Raw genomic sequence first — 20,088 nt, 5'->3', positions numbered from 1 at the left:
TACTGGGGGTTGTATTAAACTTTTACTTAAAAGTTGGGCTGGATCCAACTACGGTAAGTAGCTCTGCTATTGATAGCCAGTGCAAGGACTCCTGCTGGCACATTGGGACTCCTCCCCCACACAACCCACCCAAAAAAATCAGCTTGGGGTGTATGTGGTTGGGACCACCCCAGAACAGAACATGGGGGGGGGGGGAGTCATTCTGTCAAGCAAACAGAAATGTTTGCACTGCCAAAAGGTTTGTTTTAGCGTGATGTTGAATTCCTCCCATTGAAATTAATGGCCATCATTAATGTAGGTCCATTAATTTCATATTTTTTAAAAAAGATATTTATTAAAGTTTCCAATTTTTAACAAACAAAAAGAAAAAACAAACATAAAAATATTAAAAACACATAAATTTCACAACTTATTTTCTTGTAACTTATTTCCCCGACCTCCTCGTACCTCCCCTTCTTGTATACCCAGTTTGAGTTGTTTATACAGCAAATCCTTATCTCAACATCTTAAATTGTTGTAGCTTTAAATTCTTACTTACAAAAAGAAAGTCATTTTATCATAATTACAGCTTGAAACCCCTTAAGTTCAATCCAACATCATTCAACATTCCTTAATTTTACAATATTTTTGTAGATACTCCTTAAATTTTTTTCAGTCTTCTTCTGCCGACTCTTCTCCCTGGTCATGGATTCTGCCAGTCATTTCTGCCAGTCCCTGTAGGTCCATTAATTTCAATGGATCCACTCTGAGTATAATTGAGTATAACTCACGGAACCAGAATGTACTGGAAAGGGTAGAGCTTGCCATTGGGCCCTCGTAGCCTCTTAAAATAATCGGCCAAATAGGGTTTGTGCCTCCGAGGCCATTGTAGGTTTGCCAGTCTTTAAAAATACCCTTTGCCTTTAACACTTGTGTGATGGACTGAATCCAACAGGTGAAACTTGCCTTGTCACTGAATTTCCATTCCTAGGGGCCTGCCTGTGTCTTTAACAGTTGCATGACAGGCCTGAACTGATAACAATATGCAGCACTGGAGTGTTCAAAGTACACACCCACTATTCTTTATGTGCACAACAGAGAGGTGTGAGCAGACCTGGAACACAGGGGAATGTTAAGGTTTGCAAACATGCAAAAAAAAAATATATGTAGCTTTGCTCAGCCCATAAAACACCATGGAGACAGTTGGACTGTCTCGTTTTTATCAGACACCAGTTTCCTCCAAAGCTCTTGCCAAAAGTACTGCTTCCTTTCACTGTGTGTTGTGCATTTAAGCTCATAGTGGCCTGCAGTCGAGGCATTTCATCCCTGAGGAGGGCTCAGGTTGAGATGAGTGTGTCTTTTAGCCCACAGGTTCTCAGTCAGGTGCCTGTCCACTGTGGTGGGCCTCTTCAGTGGTGTATATGGTATGTTGTGACATGTCCATGCCTCCCTGCATTGACCGCTGCTTCTTGAGCCTTGGCTTTGGGGCCTGCAAGTGGCTGTTGGGGTTAAAGTGCCGTGAATTTTGCATGGGCTTGTTTCCTTTCCCCTGCTGTTGCAAAAGGAGCTTTCCTCTCATTTTGGAGGCCGTTGCACAATTCTGTTTTGGGTTGTTGTTTTTGCTTTCTGCCAATGGCTAAAATGCGGCCGGCCGTCTGCGCAGAAGGGGCGCTCTTTTTAGAACGTTTTAGAGCTTTCCGGGGTCTCTCAGCATCAAGGCAACGTGCTCTATTATTGGTTCCTCCCCAGGCCTGGCTGCAATTCACAAGCTCCCCCGCCTCTTCTGCAACGGAAAGGCCATGGCAAGTTGGCAAGTGCTGTGCGGCTCCAGATCTGGGCCTCGGCGGCGGCTTCCTAGAACTCCCAAATTCTTCTACCACAAGGTGGTCATCTCATGCCAGGCTCAGGTATACACCGAGTCCCTGAGCGCTCACGGGACCACACTCCTGCCCCGAGAAGCCCCACTGACCGGCATTGCCCCTCTCTGCCCGCCTCCTTCCACATCTCCATCCTCGGAGGCTGTCGAAAGCTGCTTCCCTCTGTAGAACACATCTTGCAGCTTTGAGCAGGAGCCGAGAGGTCACCACAAACACCCCACACCCCCTCTTTGGACATGCCTCCCCCCTCCCAGACCAGTAACCACTGATCCTTCCCTCACCCATATGTCTAGGATGTGCAACACCTGCCACCCCTGGTACCAGCTTTTGAAAATCAGATGTCTGTCTTGCCTCCAGTGGGGGAAAAAGGAGACTATGAAACCACATGCAATAACTCCGCCGCGGCAGCCGACTCGATGCCGTCGGGCTTGGTAAAAATTTGAGGAGGAACTCCGGGAGAGTTGCACGTAGAAATCCACTCTGGCTTGGAACTTTGAGAAGACCTCTAGTGGGTCGTGCGGTGCCTGAATCAATTGTTTGTAGATTCTAAAGACGACCGGGTCTCTCTTCTCCTTCCCCGAAACAACCGCCAGGCTGCAGAATTAGGTTGCTCCTAGGCTCTTCCCCATCACACGATTGATAACTTTTGGAAGTCCTCCAACCATCAATGTGAAAAATGGGGCACCCTGGGAGACCCAGCAGAAGGCAAGAGTTGCAAAGCCATGGAGAAAGAAGATCAAAACTGCTGAGAGCGAAAGAGACCCGTTAGGTCATAAGAGGGTTCTATCTCACATGCTAAAACAAAGAACCATGCTTGCTGCCCTCTGCCTTTGTCAGTCCTTAACACAGGGATCAGCACCCGGTGTGTCTGGAGGACAACAGGGCTCCCCGAATCTGACCACTAACCAGCGCCCACTGCTGCCAACTCGGAGGCAAGAGTATATGTGCAGAGGAATTGAAGGTTCACGAAGCTGGGGACAGCTTGATACCATCTATCATGTCCTCAAAATAGCTTCCCAGTAAATATTAATTGCTAACCAGGGCATTAAACATGGATGATAACCTGGCCAGCTTTTAAGTAACCAGCCTGTAAATGCACAATTGTCTCTGACAATGAGAGATTCGGTGTAAAAATAGGTGGTGGAGAAACAAGAGAAATATTGGCTTTAATACCAGTACAGTCATACCTTGGAAGTTGAACGGAATCCATTCCCGAAGTCCGTTCGACTTCCAAAGCGCGGCTTCTGATTGGCTGCAGGAGTGTCCTGCAGACAATCGGAAGCCGCGCCAGATGTTCGGCTTCTGAAAAACGTTCGAAAACCAGAACGATCACTTCCGGTTTTTCTATTGTTTGGGAGCCGAAACGTTCGAGTTCAGAGGCGTTCAGCTTCCGAGGTTCCACTGTATAGGAATTTCCAGTGCTATTTTTCTAGAAAAAAGAGGTGCCGGAACTTACCATGAATGCCTCCATTGTTCTCTTAGAAAGGCAATGGTGAGAGATGCCGGAACCAGGTTCTAGCGAGTTCATGCTGAAAAAAAGCCCTGGAAATTTCTTTGAAAAAGGCTTCTAGGAATGGATGCTGGGTTATGTTTTTAGCATTTAAATATGTACATTTTGTATGAAATTACTGATCTAGGGCTCAGGTTCCCATAGGCCCCATTATAAAATAGTCTTGCAGTAGGTTTCAGGTAAGATTGTCACTCTTCCCACACCCCTCCCACCTCATTGGTGCTCCTGTGATTTTTACAGCTGCCAGACCATCAAATTCAGCAGATGGTACTCCCGTCCCCCCATCAGTGAAATTTAAAAAACAAAAAAGAGCTCTGCTGGATCATACCAAAGGCCTGTCTAGTCCAGCATTCTGTTCTCACTGTGGCAAACCAGTTGCCACCAACCCAAACAAGACATGAGGGCAACAGCCCATCTCCAACTTGCAGTCAGTGGCAACTGGTACTCAGAGACACAGAGCTAGCGAGACCCTCCATCAATTTGTCTCATCACATTAATCCAGAGAAACTTTCTCCTCTCGAATTCTTGCTAGTCAGACAGGGTGGGGGGAGGCAAACCCAACCTTTGGCTAAAAGATGCTCTGTTTAACATACCAGGTTTTGGAAATTCTTCCCTGACAGAAGGCAGAAACAAGAGAGATAGTCATAATTTGTGTGTCGAGTCTACTGTGGAAGCAAGCACCGCATTTCAGACAAATGTACAAGCCTCTTTTTGTTCCTTACATTTGCACTAGGCGTTGGATCGGTACAGCGCCGCCCGGTTGGTTCCTGTGTAGATAAACAAAACCGCCACCCTACGGTTTTAGAGCAATCAAACTGCTGCATTAGCCACACCAAAGTGGCTTCCCTGGGGTACAAGCCTGGGCAGTGAATATGGAGGTTCTGGGCTGCCAGACAAACAGGACTCCACCCTCGGCCACGCTGATGTGTTCCAAAGGAAAGCAGAGCCGTACATTGGCACCAGCTTGGCTGCAAGAGTTACCAGGAGGTGTTGTACAAGACACCACCCAACCCACTTAGGGACGGCACTCTGGATTTGTGTAGGGTTTACTCCTTAGCCTTTTCTTCTCCTAAAGATATCCCGCCAGGCAGAGGAGGTTTAGGATTGGTGTTTTCCTTCTCCTGCTTTCAGGGTTCAAGAATAACCCCACCCAAGAGAAGAGAGGCTCTTCTGGGCTGCCAATACTAGCCTGAATCTTTTTTTAAAAAAAAATCCTGGCTGTAGAAAAAGTAAATAGCTATTTTATTGGATTAGAAGGCATTTCATACTTGGCTTGGGGGTGCAGAGAGGGCAATATGCTTCTCTACCAATGCCCTGCCTTCTTTCCCCTCCACTCTCTGGCCAGTCTTTGCTTCACTTCCTGAAATTCAGTTCCCCGTGTGATATTTTTGAGTCGCACTGGAGCATTAACAAGGAGGCAAAATTCAGGACTGTTATCTTGATATATAAAAATCACGGTAAGCGTACTGCTAGCGAAATTTGAGGTGTGGATTTGGGACTGGGTCCAGCCTTTGTTCTTCCTGAACTTACTGTAGCTCCTGCTTTTGTTCCCTCCTTCCTCCCCACATAACATTGCTGCCACCTCCACAATCTCCTTATCCTGCCACCAGGCTTAAGGAACAACAAAATGGTGCCTGGCAACTGGAGGATTCACATCAGAGGGGATAAAACTGTTGGTGCCACCGTGACTCTTCTGTTCCGGAAAACGGGGAGTTAAGCCCCCTTCTATTCCTGGAATTCCCAATGTCTGTTTTTACCCAATTAACTGTGTTCCAGATTCCAGCCCAATTACGTTCGTCTTACAGAACTCCGTGGGAGAATTCCAAGCCGGCTCCCGTTCCACATAAGCCCATGCTGGGTTCTGTTAAATAATGTGCAACACAATTCTGGGAACCGACATACAAAGGGGAGGAAAAGACAAGAGCAGCGCTTCAGCCTATCACTCCCATGGCCAATGCAAAGCACCTGAAAGCTCATTAATTTACCACGTAGTAGCAATGCAGGCTTTGTTAAATGCCTGCCTTGGGGGGGGGGGGGAATAGGTATGTTAGATGGCTCATGGATTCTGGGTGTATGTGCAAAAGGAAATGTTTTAATAACCACACAGTATGGTTTTATAGATCCCATAGCAGGTCTCTCCCATTGTTTCAGCTTGAGGTTGCGCTAGAAATGAAGACATTAGTTCCTTGTTCTAGGAAAGGGGTGACTGATTCCAGCGGCTGCAGTCCATCAGTTCACATCATGGTGGCCATGCCAGCTAGGCTTGATGGGAGCTGGACTCCAACATTGGGAGAGCCACAGATTCCCTGTTCTAGGACGTGGCTTGGCTCCTTATGGCCTCTCCTCCATGCTGAGGTTCCATCCTCCTGTATGAAGCTCTACACAACATACCGCCTCTGCTCATGCCATGACGGTCTCCGTAAGCAGCTTTGGAGCAGCTGCTGGCTAGCATTGTTCTTGTATTAAAAGGAGATGGAAGAGAAAGGGAAGGAGACAACATATGCTTGGCATGCAGAATGCCACATGTTCAATCCCTAGCATTGCTAGTTAAGGGATTTCAAGTAGAAAGGTTGGGGTCAGATTTTTCTTGAGACCTTGAAGAGTCATTGACAGTCACCATAGTCAGTATTGGGCTAGATGAACAGATTTAGTTTGACTTCGAAATAAAGGCATCTTTATTTCAGGATTTTGGGTGGTTCTCCTCTGGAAGTCCACCTGAATCTTACTACCTTCTGGAAGAATTTTTTTAAAAATTACTTTTATTATTCCAGATATTTATCTAGGCTGTGGTTATATAGTTGTGCCGTATCTTTTCGTTACAATACAAAAGCATGCTATAATTTGTTTTTACCTTGTTCTTACTCAAGCTTAAGGTTTTTACTTACACAAACAAAAACACAGCCCTGTTCCCATACTTGCCAGCAGCCTGAGACAGAGTCATGTAGCAGGCAAACCTTTTTCTCATATACAGAGGGGCAGGAAAAGCTCCACCTGTTTTATTTCAATATGTCAGACAGCATATTGAAAGGATGGGGAAATCTGTGGTCCTCCAAGTGTTGTTATGACTTCAGCTCCCATAAGCCCCTACCACTGTAGCCAGTGGTTGAGGGTGATGGGAGCTGGAGTCTACCAAATTCTGGGGGGCCACAGATTCCTTCTCTACCCCACCACTACTCCTGCCATTAAAGGGCAATGACAGTAAAAAAGCGAGTGACAATTCCATCCACTCTACAAATGCAATGATTAAAGGCAGGAAGTGGAAGCTTTGATGCATCTCTTTTGTTGCTCATTGTTCCTAAACCACTGAAGAGAACCAAGAATACAAGTTTTGTGCGATTGTGTTTGACATTTGTACACCTTTCCTTGGCGAGTCTGTTTTTAAAAAAATATTCTTTACATCGTTGGGGGAGTGGTTTTGTGGATTGCAGTTTGTGAAAGAAAAATAAACTTCTACCTTTGCAGTCTGATCTTGGTAGAATTCAGTTTTTCACGTTCTGATCAAAGGGGTTGGGGATTGATTTGTTTTCTTTAAAATGGAGGACGTTGAGAAATCTGTCATTTGTACGGAATGGTAAAATCTGAAACTTGACCACGTTACAAAGAAACCACCAAAAAGTCTTGGCAGGCTTTGCTTGTGCTAGTATGAGATTTTAGTGGAATGGGAGTAAGGCTCATTTATGGCACCAGTGGCGCTCAGGGCCGTAGTGTAAGAGAAGAGAATGTGCTCTGCATGCAGTAGAGACCAGGTTCAGCCTGTGACAACTCTAGGCTGAGCCCAGGAACACTTCTATCTGAAACCCTGCAAAGGCTCTGCCAGCCTCTGGACACAATACTCAACTAGATGGACCAATGATCTTTCTGACTCTATATAAAGGAGCTTCCTAGACTCCAGTCTTTCCCTACTGCTGGCACTATTCCCTTCTTCAAAAAGAAACACTTTGCTAATTTGGATTATTATTATTAGGCTCTTCAAAGAGGATTTAAGGGTGATGTCATAACCCAAATGAGATAAAAAGGATGATCAAAGTCTAACTGGAGGCTTTTCGAGCCATAATTTTCTACCAAGGGCTGATAAACTCCTCGTTGGTTAAATGTACAAGTACAGTGGTACCTCGGGTTACATACGCTTCAGGTTACACACTCCACTAAGCCACCAAGTTAAGAACTTTGCTTCAGGATAAGAACAGAAATAGTGCTCTGGCGGCGCGGCAGTAGCAGGAGGCCCCATTAGCTAAAGTGGTGCTTCAGGTTAAGAACAGTTTCAGGTTAAGTACGGACCTCCGGAACGAATTAAGTACTTAACCCGAGGTACCATTGTAGTCCCTCACCCAGGCCAAATAGCAAAACCTTTAACATCACCTTGTAGTACCTGGAATTTCCTCTCCCGACCCTTTAATTTATTTATTTTTATTTTGCAGGGAAACCCTTGTGTCACATTTGAAAATGTTCTTTGATGCCTTAACGTATCTAAATGGCCCCTCCTGCTTTCCACTCCATGCATTAAAATTATTCCATTCTGGCCTCTCTAGCTGACCAATAGACCTGTAAACTTATCCCAGCAGTAGCATATGTTTTATAGCTACATAGTGGACAACAGGGGAGATCACAGCATGCTGCAGCCCTCCAGCACGAGACACAATAATGCACACAGCTAAGAAGTCTCTTTCCACTTCTTACACACACACTTTGGCGATGCTCTGCTGCAGCCTGGCTCCAGATGGCAGCAAGCGCCAAAATGCAAGCAAGGCGGTGCACACATTTTCCAGTCGCTCTTCTTCGTTCTTTCCATAGCAGCCTAACTGCAGGTAGCACTCTGACACTTACATGCTGCACAACAAACCATAAGCTGCATTCTTTTAACACGATTGGTGGGGATGGGTGGAACGAGGGGAGAGAGAGGAGGAGAAAAGGGGGGAAATTATGTAGTTCTTGATTTTGTTTGGGACAAATGCTGGCCTTTCCGTCCTTTAAAGAAGAATAAGCTGTAGGTTTTTAAACAGCAATCCTCATTCTGAAGGAAGTAAACAATGCTTGTTTCCTATTATTAGTGTGTGTACGTTTGCCAACGGGACGCAGGTGGCGCTGTGGGTTAAACCACAGAGCCTAGGACTTGCCGATCAGAAGGTTGGCAGTTCGAATCCCTGTGACGGGGTGAGCTCCCGTTGCTTGGTCCCTGCTCCTGCCAACCTAGCAGTTCAAAAGCACAAAGTGCAAGTAGATAAATAGGTACCGCTCCAGCGGGAAGGTAAACGGTGTTTCCGTGTGCTGCTCTGGTTCGCCAAAAGCGGCTTAGTCATGCTGGCCACATGCTGACCCGGAAGCTGTACGCCGCAACCCCAGAGTCAGCCACATCTGGACCTAATGGTCAGGGGTCCCTTTACCTTTATGTCTGCCAACAAGACGCCTGATTCTGCCTCTCGTAAGTTTCACTTGCTGCTGCTAGAAAGCAGGAATCTCTGGCCCACGGCCCTTGCAGGAGACTGCAGCCACCCTCTTTAGAAGAAAAGGAAAAAGTGGCCAATTAATATGGTAGTGCCCAGGTCTGCAAACTCTCTCAAGTGGCCTGGACCTATGTGTATAACACAAAACTAGATTCACCCCACCTCATAAACATTCCTCTAGTCTGAACTCAGCTTGCACCTCTGCACCATAATACAGCCTGAAAACAGGATGAACTTGATGCCTGCAATCTTATGCCCGTTATCTCACTGCAGTAACTCAACAAGGCTCTCCGGTTACCCTGTTGACAGAAAGCCATTGTAAAGATAACCATCTGCCACTACTAAGAGCACTTGTTCCAACTCTGTGCCTCTTGCCGTAAGTTAAACAGCACCAGTCCAGCGGTTATCAAATCAATCTTACTACTAAATTACTAGGCCTGAAAACAAGGAAGGTACACCTTTATCGGATCAATTCGTATCAGCAGAGAAGAGGACAAGCTTTCAGATCACACAAAGCCACTTCAGATAAGACGGGAGGAGGAGCCGGCTGCCAGCTGTAGACAACATTTTAAACCAGCATTACAACTAAAACCTTGCACACTCATGCCCCCACATCCTGGCATCATGGATAATGCCAGCTGGTGACTGGGATGGGGGTGGGGCCTCCTCAGCAGTGGCACCTTCCTTATGGGACCCTCTGTCCAGGGAGGCTCCCATGACGCCTGCCCTTCAGTCTGTCCATCACTCGGGGAAGGCCTTTGTCTTTTCCCCAGGCTTTCCTTAAAACAGATTTTTATAAATTGCTGCCACTTCTGAAGCTGCGTTTTCATCTTATTGCCATTTAGTTATTTATTTTATCACGTAAAAGTTACCCTGAGAATATTCATATGGAAGGGTGGCCTGGACAGTTTTAAAAATTACTCTCAGTTCAATAGAAGACACAGAAGAAACCACGGGATCCTTATCTGAAACCCATTCAGCAACAGCTCTTTATGCTTAAAGGTTCTGATTTTATATATATACAGTGGTACCTCGGTTTGCGAACTTAATCCATTCCGGAAGTCCGTTCTTAAACCAAATTGGTTCTTAAACCGAGGCACGCTTTCCCTAATGAGGCCTCCCACTGCCGGTGCCCTTCCACTGTTCGGCTTCCGTTGTTAGACCGAGGTAAAGTTCGCAAACCAGGACACTACTTCCAGTTTTGTGGAGTACGTAAACCGAATAGTTCGTAAACAGGGCTGTTCTTAAACTGAGGTACCACTATGTGTGTGTGTGTGTGTGTGTAGAAAAGCAATAGTGAAAAGCCAAAGCACATTTTTTTCATTAGTCATTTGTGTTTCATAGATATACAGATTAAAGGAGAGAATCCTACGCTGCTTTACCCCTCAGAAGAGTGCCATTATCTTGAGTGCCAGAGGCAACCATTGGCAAGCAATTGCTTAGTGCTGCAAGGAGCATAAACCACACAGCATGAGGAGTGCATGCACCCCATTGGAGTTAATGGGAGTGCAGCACTCCCGCCGATTTCAGTAGGAGTTGGGTGTGCCTAAGCTTTTTTCCGGCCTGGACCTCAAGCCAGCCACTGACTCGCGTTGCCATGGCGTAACCATGTGTACGCAATTGGCCTGCTGGTTCACAGCCTGTGGAGGCTGCATTTATCAGGGCAAACATAAACTCTAGAACCCAGGTTTCCCTCGCTGCTACCTTCATTGCTGCACGGCACAGAGTTCCAAAAATTGCTTTTGCTGCCCTGTTAAGACCGCAGGAGGTATAAAGGAAACCTCTCCCTTTCATGTCCTTCAGCAGCAGCTCTGTGAGCATCCGGCCAGTAGGAGACGAGATGCTTCTTCCCGCAGCAAGAACCTGGCAGAGACCTGCTTCTGGCTATCAAAAGCCATCACTTCCACTTGACCAGGGCAGGCAGTACCTGCTGAGCTGAGGCAAACGCTTCGGATGCCTTGTCACTGCTTGTTTTTGTCCTGCGGCAAGGCGAGGCCCAGAAGACGAAGGGTCTTCAGGAAAAAAGGTGGCGGAGGAGCCGTGAGCACAGTGCGGGAGGAAGGGGAGCCGGCGGCCGGGAGGAGGAGCTGGTGCAGGTGCAGGTGGAGAGGCAATCGGTGGGCCAGTTGCTGCTGCAGGCGCAGCTTCTTCAGCAGAGCATCTTCTAGGACCTGTCAAGAGGGTGGGAGGGGAAGGCGTCATCATTACAACTTTCTACAGCAGCGGTTCTCAACCTGTGGGTCCCCAGATGTTGTTGGACTACAACTCCCATCATCCCTGAGCTCTGGCCTTGCTAGCTAGGGGTGATGGGAGTTGTAGTTCAAGAACATCTGGGGACCCACAGGTTAAGAAAGGCTGTTTTACAGGAAAGTGCATAACAGTCCTTATTTTACTCGGGGGGGGGGGAGGTTTTGTCACTCTACCCCAGGCTTCCTCAACCTCGGCCATCCAGATGTTTTTGGCCTACAACTCCCATGATCCCTAGCTAGCAGGACCAGTGGTCAGGATGATGGGAATTGTAGTCTCAAAACATCTGGAGGGCCGAGGTTGAGGAAGCCTCCTCTAGCCCAAGAAAGGGCGTCAAGTCTCATTTTTATCCTTGCCAAGCTTGGACGGTTCATTACAGAACAGTGACTTGTCCCATGGCGAGAGGCAGCTTCTTCGCCAAGCAGGACCTGGAGCTTGGAAGGTTCTCGAGTCCAAGCACAGTAGGAAGATCAACTGAGCTCCAAATCAGATGTGGTGTAGAAGATCTGACAGTCTGGTTCTCCCTTTGATTTTGATTTTTTTTTTACACCACCCCCATGCAGTTGCTTTGAAGATCATTTTATTCTGTGAACCGCCCTGAGATATTATGAAGGGCAGTATATAAATCAAATAAATAAATAATTTATTTATTTGTCCTTTTGGGAACGCTCTGCCACAAGAGACTAGGGCCCTGCGGGACTTGACATCTTTCCGCAGGGCCTGCAAGACAGAGCTGTTCCATCAGGTCTTTGGCCAGGGCACAGCCTGACCCCCTCCTCTGGCAATCCCCACAGTACTTCTAGCCCAATGGTTGCCAGTAATTTGATTGGTATTAATTTTATAATGAAATGATTTTATAATGTTTTATCGTCTTACTGTTGTTAGCCGCTCTGAGCCCAGCTTCGGCTGGGGAGGGCAGGATATAAATAAAATTTATTATTATTATTATTATTATTATTATTATTATTATTATTATTATTATTTAAATAAGGAATTAGACCTGTGTGATACCCGTCTGGCCCCCTTAAGTTAGTAGCAGCTTGGGGAGTGGCAAGGTCTTGGGGGGAAACATGGAAGCAAAGAGTTTATTTTGTTTTATTTAACAGATTTTTATACCGCTCTTCAAGGATCACAGGGTGGTTAATAATAATAATAATAATAATAATAGTAATAATAATATTGCATACCGTTGTAATAAATGAAAAGGAGGCCCTACTCCAGGCATGTCCCTGCCATCAGAAGTTAGGAGGGAGCCGGCGCAATGGAGCGGTTAGAGTGTTTGACTAGGATTGGGGAAAACAGATTCGTTTCCATTGGGCCCCATTTTACAAGGAAAGGCTCCTGGAGCACAAAGAGACGTTGGAAAGCTGTAGTCAGGAATGTCAGCTACTTGTATGGCCATAAAGCAGAGATGAGGAGCCACATGTTGTTGGACTCCCATCAGCCCGTCAGCACAGTCAACGGTCAGGGATGTTGGGAGCTGTACATCTGCAGGGCAAAAGGTTCCCCAATGGAAGTAAAACTTGATTGCTGCTGCTATCTCCCAAGTGGTATAGCCTTGGGTTGTGGAGACATAGATTTGACTGTGCCAAGGCACTGCTCAGTCAGGTTCCTTCCTTCTATCCTGCTACATTGCTCTGTAGATCCCCGACACCAAGAGAGGAGGCAGCATCAGAGCAGTTTGGTACCTGTGTGCGAGGCAAGGTAGTCTCAGCTGGCAAGAGGAAGGGCTCCCCCAGGACAGACCCCACACGGGAGGAATACACGTGGTCCCCTAGCGCAGGGCTCAGCAGCAGTATCAGGCTGACCAGGAGTTGGTTAGTGAAGGCTGCCAAAAGGACAAAGGAGAGATGAAGAGGGGGCCTCAGTGTAGACTTTCCCAACAATGCTTCACACTGTGATCCTCGCAATCCAAGCTCTTTTAAAAGCCCGAGTAAGACAAATGGACAGCGTCCAAAAACAAGAACTATGATAGCCTGATCTTGTACTCAAGGAACCCAGATTTCTGCAGTCCAAAATAAGGAAAGGAGGCAAAAGGACAGAAGCCTAGACTGCAGAGGTTTGCTCCGTATTACCGTAATTTGCAAAACGAAACACTTTAAATGTGCAAAAAGGGGGGGAAAGGGCAGGCAAGCGTTTCTGGGGGGCAAGGCTAAGATAGTAAGAGGAAAGGAAGAGAAAGAGCCTTAAAATAAGAGAAGGAAAAGGGAAGGCAGAGAGGGACAGGGAAATCAACTGGTCATGAACACCCCATTGCCTAATTATAAAAGGACCTCACCCAGTTCCGGCCCATCAAGTAAACAACTACGCAGTAATGTACAGGAGAGGTTTCTCTACAGTCATGAGAGCTAGAAACCTGATCAACTGTAAAAAGAAGAGGTGGCTAAGGGTTTGCTATCTCAGGTTCCAAAGTGTATGCTGGGCTACCTGGAGCGCTTTTTGATCAAAAAGTTTATACATTTTATAAATGGAAAAAATCTCGGGGGAGTAGCCGTAACTGAGGGAACTTGTGTCAGGTTCTCAGCTTGCTTTCCATGTCACAGCGCCCCTTTCCAGTTATTCCTGCGACTGTCTCTGTGCCACGGGGCCTCCGTCACGCACCTGTCAGTGGCTGTAGCTGCACCAAGGCGCAGCCGTCGCGGGAGCCCAGCACCTTATAGAGTGTCTGTGTTTTTCTAACCTCCTTCCTCTGGAGGCTGCCTCGAGAAGGGGAAGCCACTGGCACCACCTGCAACCCACACAGAAGCCCGGAGTCAGTGTGTTTCCTGAGGGCCAATGGTAACTTCAGCAGCTAAAGTAATCCCTGCGCCCAGTCCAGGCAACCGGATCCCAGAGGAAGCGAGACCAAACTTTTCAGGCCCTGAAAGGACTCCACTGAACGAGCTGCCCGCAGCAGCAGGCAAATTCTCTAGAGTCAAATCCTCTCCTCCCTCCCTGTTAAAAACCTATCCTCACCAGCTTATGGCCTTCGACCTGTATCAGTTTGAGACATGTACGAATTTCCCCTTCCGAGGCTGCAGGGATCCTGGTAGTGACAGCACTGCAAAGAGAAGGTTTTCTGTCAGGCCACACACACACTAAACTGGGCCTACAACGCTTTGAAGGAAATGGGGAAGGCAGAATGGGAACCTAAAGTCTTTTTGCTGAGGGATCCCCACCCTACCATGGAAACGGGAAGCGATGAGGAAGTCTTCATCTCACCAGTAGGTAGTGGCTGGATCTCCTGCTCTCCTACATCGGGCATAGAAATCCTGGAGGCGCTGGGTGGTCCTCGGGCAACCTGAGAGCAGAACAAGTCCAGAACTCTCCCTAGGGAGAGGCAAAATCCTTTATTATCTTTGATTCTCTGACACAGGCCATGAGTAAGTAATCCCGTGGACAGAATAGTGCCTTGCTTAAAACCATGCAAGGTGGCATCAATGGCCAAAGGTCACAACAGCTACAAGTTCCCGCCAGTATCTGAGGCTATTTTATATACCTCTGTCATGTCTCCCCACCCTGTTGTCCCTTTTTCTTCCCCCCCCCCGCAATAATTTTTATTAAGTTTTCTACAATTATAACAAATACTGCAACAAACGTTGCACAACCGTGAAACAAACCAAAGCAAAAACAAAAACAAAAAAATACATCTATGAAAAACAACAACAAACAAATATACAACACAAACGTAATTATTTAAAAATCCAACCTTATATTACTTGACTTCCTCTAGTCCCTCCCTTCTGAATTTCCTTGTGTCTGAATGTAACAGCTTTCCAATATCATTATTAAACAACAATATTCCAATTATAATCAAATTTATTCATTTTTCTTAGTGTTCTAAATCCCATTTATTTAAATAAATCCTAATTTAATCCTAGGCCTCTTTGGTACTTTCAAGTAATTTCTAATTTTTAACATTACAATATTTATTCAAATAGTCCTTGACTGTTGTCCCTTTTTCTAAGCGAGTAATCTCCAAGCGTTATATAACCTCCCTTATAGGGAGTTGCTCCAGCCTCGCAATCTTTTGACTTCCAAGAGCCAATCACGAATCTTTCCACTAGCCCTTGGCAACCATTTTTATTTTATTTTTTGCAAACAGAAGTTCTGAAGTGAATTCAGAGCACACGATCATATCCGGAAAACTGGAGCTGTAGTACAGATCAGCTGTCTAACTTCTGTGCTATGGGTTCTCTTGCAATACAGCAGTTTAATCAGATTTTACTGAATGCCCTCTTGCTGATTATGTCAGGGCATGGTCTGGAGGTGCAGGATGGGAAGCTGAAGCAAAGTAGTATCTGGATGGGAGCACATGCATGCTGCCTTAAGTTCTATGGTGGAAGAAAGGTGGGGTTAAAACCAAGAACACCCATCCTGTACACAGCCTGTTGTCATTCTCTCCAAAACCTTGTCTCCGTTGACTTACTTTACTGCAGCTTTTATCACATCGAGGTTCTGTGGGAAGCCAAGCTTCTGGCTTAGATCCGGTAAAAGAGACAGCAAAGTCAGCTCCCCCGGTTTGCCTGTTGTTGGCAGAGAAGGAGGGAAAAATTATTAATGCCACACAGAAGCTAGCCATTACTCACGGCTGCAAAGAAGAGGCTTGTTTTGGCAAAGGCTTGCCAGCCCTTCCCACCCTGGTCCAGCTTTACTTTGGGAGCTCAGTTATTTGCTTATTATTTCACAAAATGTATATACCACTTGATTGTAGAAAAAAACCTTGAAGCAGTTTACAAAAAAAGATTTTAAAAATTATCACACAAAAAAATTACAACGGTAATTTAAAACATCCAGAAAGTTAAAACCATAATAGGATAAACTAAAACAAATTAAAACTCATACAAACTTTCTGAACATCTGGATAAAGGTAAAGGGACCCCTGACCAGTGGCGTAGCGTGGGTTGTCAGCACCCAGGGCAAGGCAAGTAATTTGCGCCCCCTAACCCGTGGATTTGCGCCCCCTAACCCTAACCCCCAGATGTTGCGCACGGTGCGGCCGGCCCCCCTGCACCCCCCACGCTACGCCACTGCCCCTGACCATTAGGTCCAGTCATGTCTGACTCTGGGGTTGCGGCGCTCATCTCGCTTTATTGGCCGAGGGAGCCGGCCTACAGCTTCCGGATCATGTGGCCAGCATGACTAAGCCGCTTCTGGCAAACCAGAGCAGCGCACGGAAACGCCGTTTACCTTCCCGCTGGAGTGGTACCTATTTATCTACTTGCACTTTGACATGCTTTCGAACTGCTAGGTTGGCAGGCGCAGGGACCAAGCAACGGGAGCTCACCCCGTTGCGGGGATTCAAACTGCCGACCTTCTGATTGGCAAGTACTATGCTCTGTAGTTTAACCCACAGCGCAACATCTGGATAGGCTTGTCTAAATAAGAATGCCTCCAGCAGAATAGAGTGAAGGTGTCTGACTGACATCAACAGGAAGGGAGTTCCCAAGTGTCGGTGCCGCCACACGAAATGATGAAGTTCTGACAGATGCAGTGTGAATATTATGTGGCATCTGTAAAAGTTCCAATTCTGCCAATCAAAGCAGTTCAGCGAGCACATGTGGGGTAAGGCAATCTCACAGGTAAACTAGTCAAGCGTTGTTAAGGGCTTTATATACTAATAGTAACACCTTGAACTCAGCCTAGTAGTGGATCAGCAACCAGTGCAGACCTCTGAGTACAGGTGTTATATGCTGATAAGGCCTCCCTCCTGTCAGTAATTGTGCTGCAGCATTCTGCACTAACTGCCAAGCGCAAGGGGAGGCCACATACAACACATATTTAATCTGTACACTACAGGCATACCTGTATGTATTTCTAAAGGCATTTCTATAATCCTGCATTTCCACTTTAAAAGGAAACGCCCAAGGGACGCAACCCCACAGGATCCAAACACATCAAAATGTAACGCCACATACCTGTCACAGGTAAGCCAGGGGGTTTGCTGATGGCCACCAGTGAACCTGAAATACAAAAGAACCAGGAGCCTCAGGGACAAATAGTGATTGCTGGAGTCTTCAAAACAACTCCAACACATGTCAACAACCTCTGCCACAATGCAGAATCGAAAGGAGGCTCTGGGTGGAATTTTCCATGCTCGGGGAAAGGGGCTTCTTGTATAAGCAGAAATCCCTGTTCCTCTCCACCATCTCTATATTTCCTTTCCCTTTCAAATGTATGCCCCCTTCTCCCCAACAACTTTTTTTTGATAGCAGCATTCTAAACAAAAGACACCAAATTCAGAGGGATCGGGACAGGGCTGTGGAGAGAGAGAATACATAAACACACAAAGGTGTGCTATGCAAGCTACATTCTGCACACTTTCAGCCTAAGCAGAATGGGGATCTACTGCAAGTTTCACAATCCTCCGCTAGAGCAGCCAAGGCTAATAGGCCAGTTTTTACTCTCAACGTTTTTTTCCATTCGCTTATACCAGGTTTATACAATTAGGAAGAATGCAGCTCACTAACCATGTATGGCAGACCCAACAGAGGATCTATACACCTATTTTTACTGCCTGTACCTTGCTTGGGCTGAAAACCCAGCATAAGTTGTCAAGTGCAGTATCTGGAAAGCCATCATACATGGCTTGAGAGCTGCATTCAGCTTGGTGAGCACAAGTTGTGCAGGCAGGTCTGAATTATAACACTCTAGAGCTAAGCTATGTGAAACTGCGTCTTCACCCACCCCACTAGAATACTAAATTTGTCCCAATTTGTCCACATCCTTCTTAAAATGCAGCACCCCAAACCAGACACAATACAGTCGTCCCTTGGAAGTCAAACAGAATCCGTTCCGGAAGTCTGTTCAATTTCCAAAATGTTCAAAAACCAAACTGTGGCTTCTGATTGGCTGAGGATATTCGGGTTCCAAAAGAACGTTCACAAACCAGAATGATCACTTCTGGGTTTGCAGTGTTCGGGAGCCAAAACATCTGAGTTCCAGGCTGTTCAGGATCCAAGGTACGACTGTATTCCAGTTGAGGTCTGATTTGTGCAGAATGAACGGGAACAATTGTATTTTTTGCACCATAACACTCACTTTTTTCCTCCTTGAAAGGAAGGGGAAATGTCTGTGCGTGTTATGGAGGAAATCCCTACGGGTGGCATGCCTACGCATTTTCCTTCTCTAAAAACTACGTGCGTGTTATGGTCGGGTGCGTGTTATAGAGCAAAAAATACGGTACTTCCAGCAAGTTAGAAATTATGGTTCTATGAATGCATCCTCAAATCTTATTAGCCTTCCTTGCAGCTGCATCACACTTACTGATTCATGTGCTGCTTGTGGTAAGGCTACAACCCCAAGAACCTTTTCACATGTCCTTCTAGTGTTATGAGAAATGACAGACATACCATCTGCATGCACTACTGATGCTTCCAGCAGGTTCAACGTTTCCTCGGGGCTGAGTGATCTTGTGGGACTCAAGATGCTTACTTCACTGGAGTTGTCTGTGACTGGCTTCCGTGAGCCTCTTTGCTTCTGCAGCAACTGATACCTACAAAATAAGAAACCGTAAATAATCACCAATATATAGCCAGCTGGCCTTAAGCTCCATACTTTCCTCTCCCATTCTGACACTGGCTCCTTCTACACACAGCTTGCCTGCCACTCTTAACTTCCTCTAACAATACATAAATATTGATCTGGATTTATATCTTGCATCTATGAGAGAAGCTGCTAACAGCAGCTTTGGATTATATAATGGGTCTGCCCATCAAGGGGCTCAGAATACAGAGTGATCAAGTAAATGAGTGTACGCGGAGGGAGAAAAACAAAATCGGAATATGTATGTAGAGAATTGGTTAGTCTGATTATGGGCAACAGCCAGCAGAAGGGACCCTAGGGAGCCAGTTTTAAAATAGATGTTAATGATGGTGTTCTTCTACGCCTCCATCTCCATCTCTCTCACAGGGTAGTTGTAACATTAAAAAGGAGACATACTAGCTCTCTAAATCTAACTGAAATCAGTAAGACATGCAAATGAGCACATTTAGGGCCAGTGGGGAGAGAGGGCTTATTATCTACCACGCAACACTTTTCACAAACTCGACCCCTATCTAACCAGATCTCAAACACCTTCTGATTCCCTCCCCCCCCCCTCAAATATCTCCCTTCACTCGCACCCAGTGCCATCCAACATTCTCTCCACCACCTCAATCAACAGCCTCTCCCCACGTTCCCAACTCATCAGTCAAACCACCTGCAGGGTTTTTGTGGGGCAAAAGTGGCTCAATGTTGTATTTTTAAAAAATCAAAACCCCATTACCTACTTTAGATCTCCTGCCTCCTAATACCAGGTTGCACTTACTGATTAAAGCAAAAGGCACTCTGCACGTGCTTGGAGGCGTTTTTTTCTTTATCCATACTTTTCAGAATTAGACCTTAACACTAGAAATAGGTTATTGGGGCTAAGCCCCAAAGGAACCCTGGCTCAACCCTGTACACCTCTGTCCATTTCACAGGATGCTGGTGCGTCAAGGAAGAGTCAGGAGCTTCCTTCCAGTAACTTAAAACTGTATCCAGAAGAAACGTCTGGACCTCATTATCATTGCAGCCACCTTTTGTTTCTAGCTTTGGAAGCTCAACAGGTGATGCCTCCCTCCTATCACTTACATCCCCTGTGTTGGGGGACGACGACCAAACCACCCCTGTTGAATTTCTGCCTGGCACAGGCTGAGAGGTGGCTGGCCGAAGAGAGTGGGATACACAGTGGGGGGGGGGAGAGAGAAACCGACTCCCCGCCCAGTTTCCTCACGAGCCTCTTACCAGGCGCGGGAGCTGAACGGCCTCCCGCACCCGCAGAGGAGGCACCAAGGGCTCGAGCGGAACATCGCGACCCTGAGGAGAGCAGAAGGCTCCATTCAGACCCGCGCGCGCGCAAATCGGCGGAGGAAGGATTAAACCCGAAATGGCTCGCTAGGTCCGCTGGGAAATGTAGTTTCGCATTGGCGCCGCTCCTCCCCCCCCGCCTTTCCTTCTCCTACTAGGGGATTGGTCAGCCTCACATGAGAGACGGCGAGAGCTACCAATCAGAGAGGCGCGGGGAGCAAACACC

General features: G+C 46.6%; 2 protein-coding genes and 1 long non-coding RNA gene across 5 annotated transcripts in view; 1 reads left to right on the top strand and 2 right to left on the bottom strand.

Annotated features, from left to right (window-relative positions):
* Positions 1-2,676, top strand: part of TTLL3 (tubulin tyrosine ligase like 3) — a 29,431-nt gene extending 26,755 nt beyond the window's left edge. For both annotated transcript variants that reach the window (XM_082209412.1, XM_082209413.1), the window contains exons 16-17: positions 1,729-1,886; positions 2,150-2,676. In XM_082209412.1, the coding sequence (XP_082065538.1) occupies positions 1,729-1,886; positions 2,150-2,299 (308 nt within the window). In that variant the 3' untranslated portion in view covers positions 2,300-2,676. The remainder of the gene's footprint in view (positions 1-1,728; positions 1,887-2,149) is intronic.
* Positions 1-20,088, bottom strand: part of LOC309525545 — an 86,180-nt gene that overhangs the window by 54,796 nt on the left and 11,296 nt on the right. The window lies entirely within an intron of this gene.
* Positions 4,575-19,975, bottom strand: RPUSD3 (RNA pseudouridine synthase D3). 2 transcript variants are annotated; one of them, XM_082210476.1, is made up of 9 exons: positions 19,800-19,971; positions 18,386-18,528; positions 16,952-16,996; positions 15,463-15,559; positions 14,256-14,363; positions 14,010-14,094; positions 13,656-13,782; positions 12,743-12,882; positions 4,575-10,978 (listed from the first exon to the last, which is right to left on the bottom strand). In XM_082210476.1, the coding sequence occupies exons 1-9, from the start codon at positions 19,892-19,894 to the stop codon at positions 10,769-10,771; spliced, it is 1,050 nt and encodes a 349-aa protein (XP_082066602.1). In that variant the 5' UTR covers positions 19,895-19,971; the 3' UTR covers positions 4,575-10,768. The 2 variants fall into 2 exon arrangements, with proteins under 2 accessions (XP_082066602.1, XP_082066603.1); XM_082210477.1 differs by lacking the exon at positions 12,743-12,882 and having other exon boundaries at positions 19,800-19,975.

This window comes from Podarcis vaucheri, assembly GCF_965113315.1.
Source record: "Podarcis vaucheri genome assembly, chromosome: 2".
Classification (NCBI taxonomy): Eukaryota; Metazoa; Chordata; class Lepidosauria; order Squamata; family Lacertidae; genus Podarcis; species Podarcis vaucheri.
Note: the sequence above shows the minus strand (reverse complement) of the source record. Positions and strands in the feature narration are given on the sequence as shown.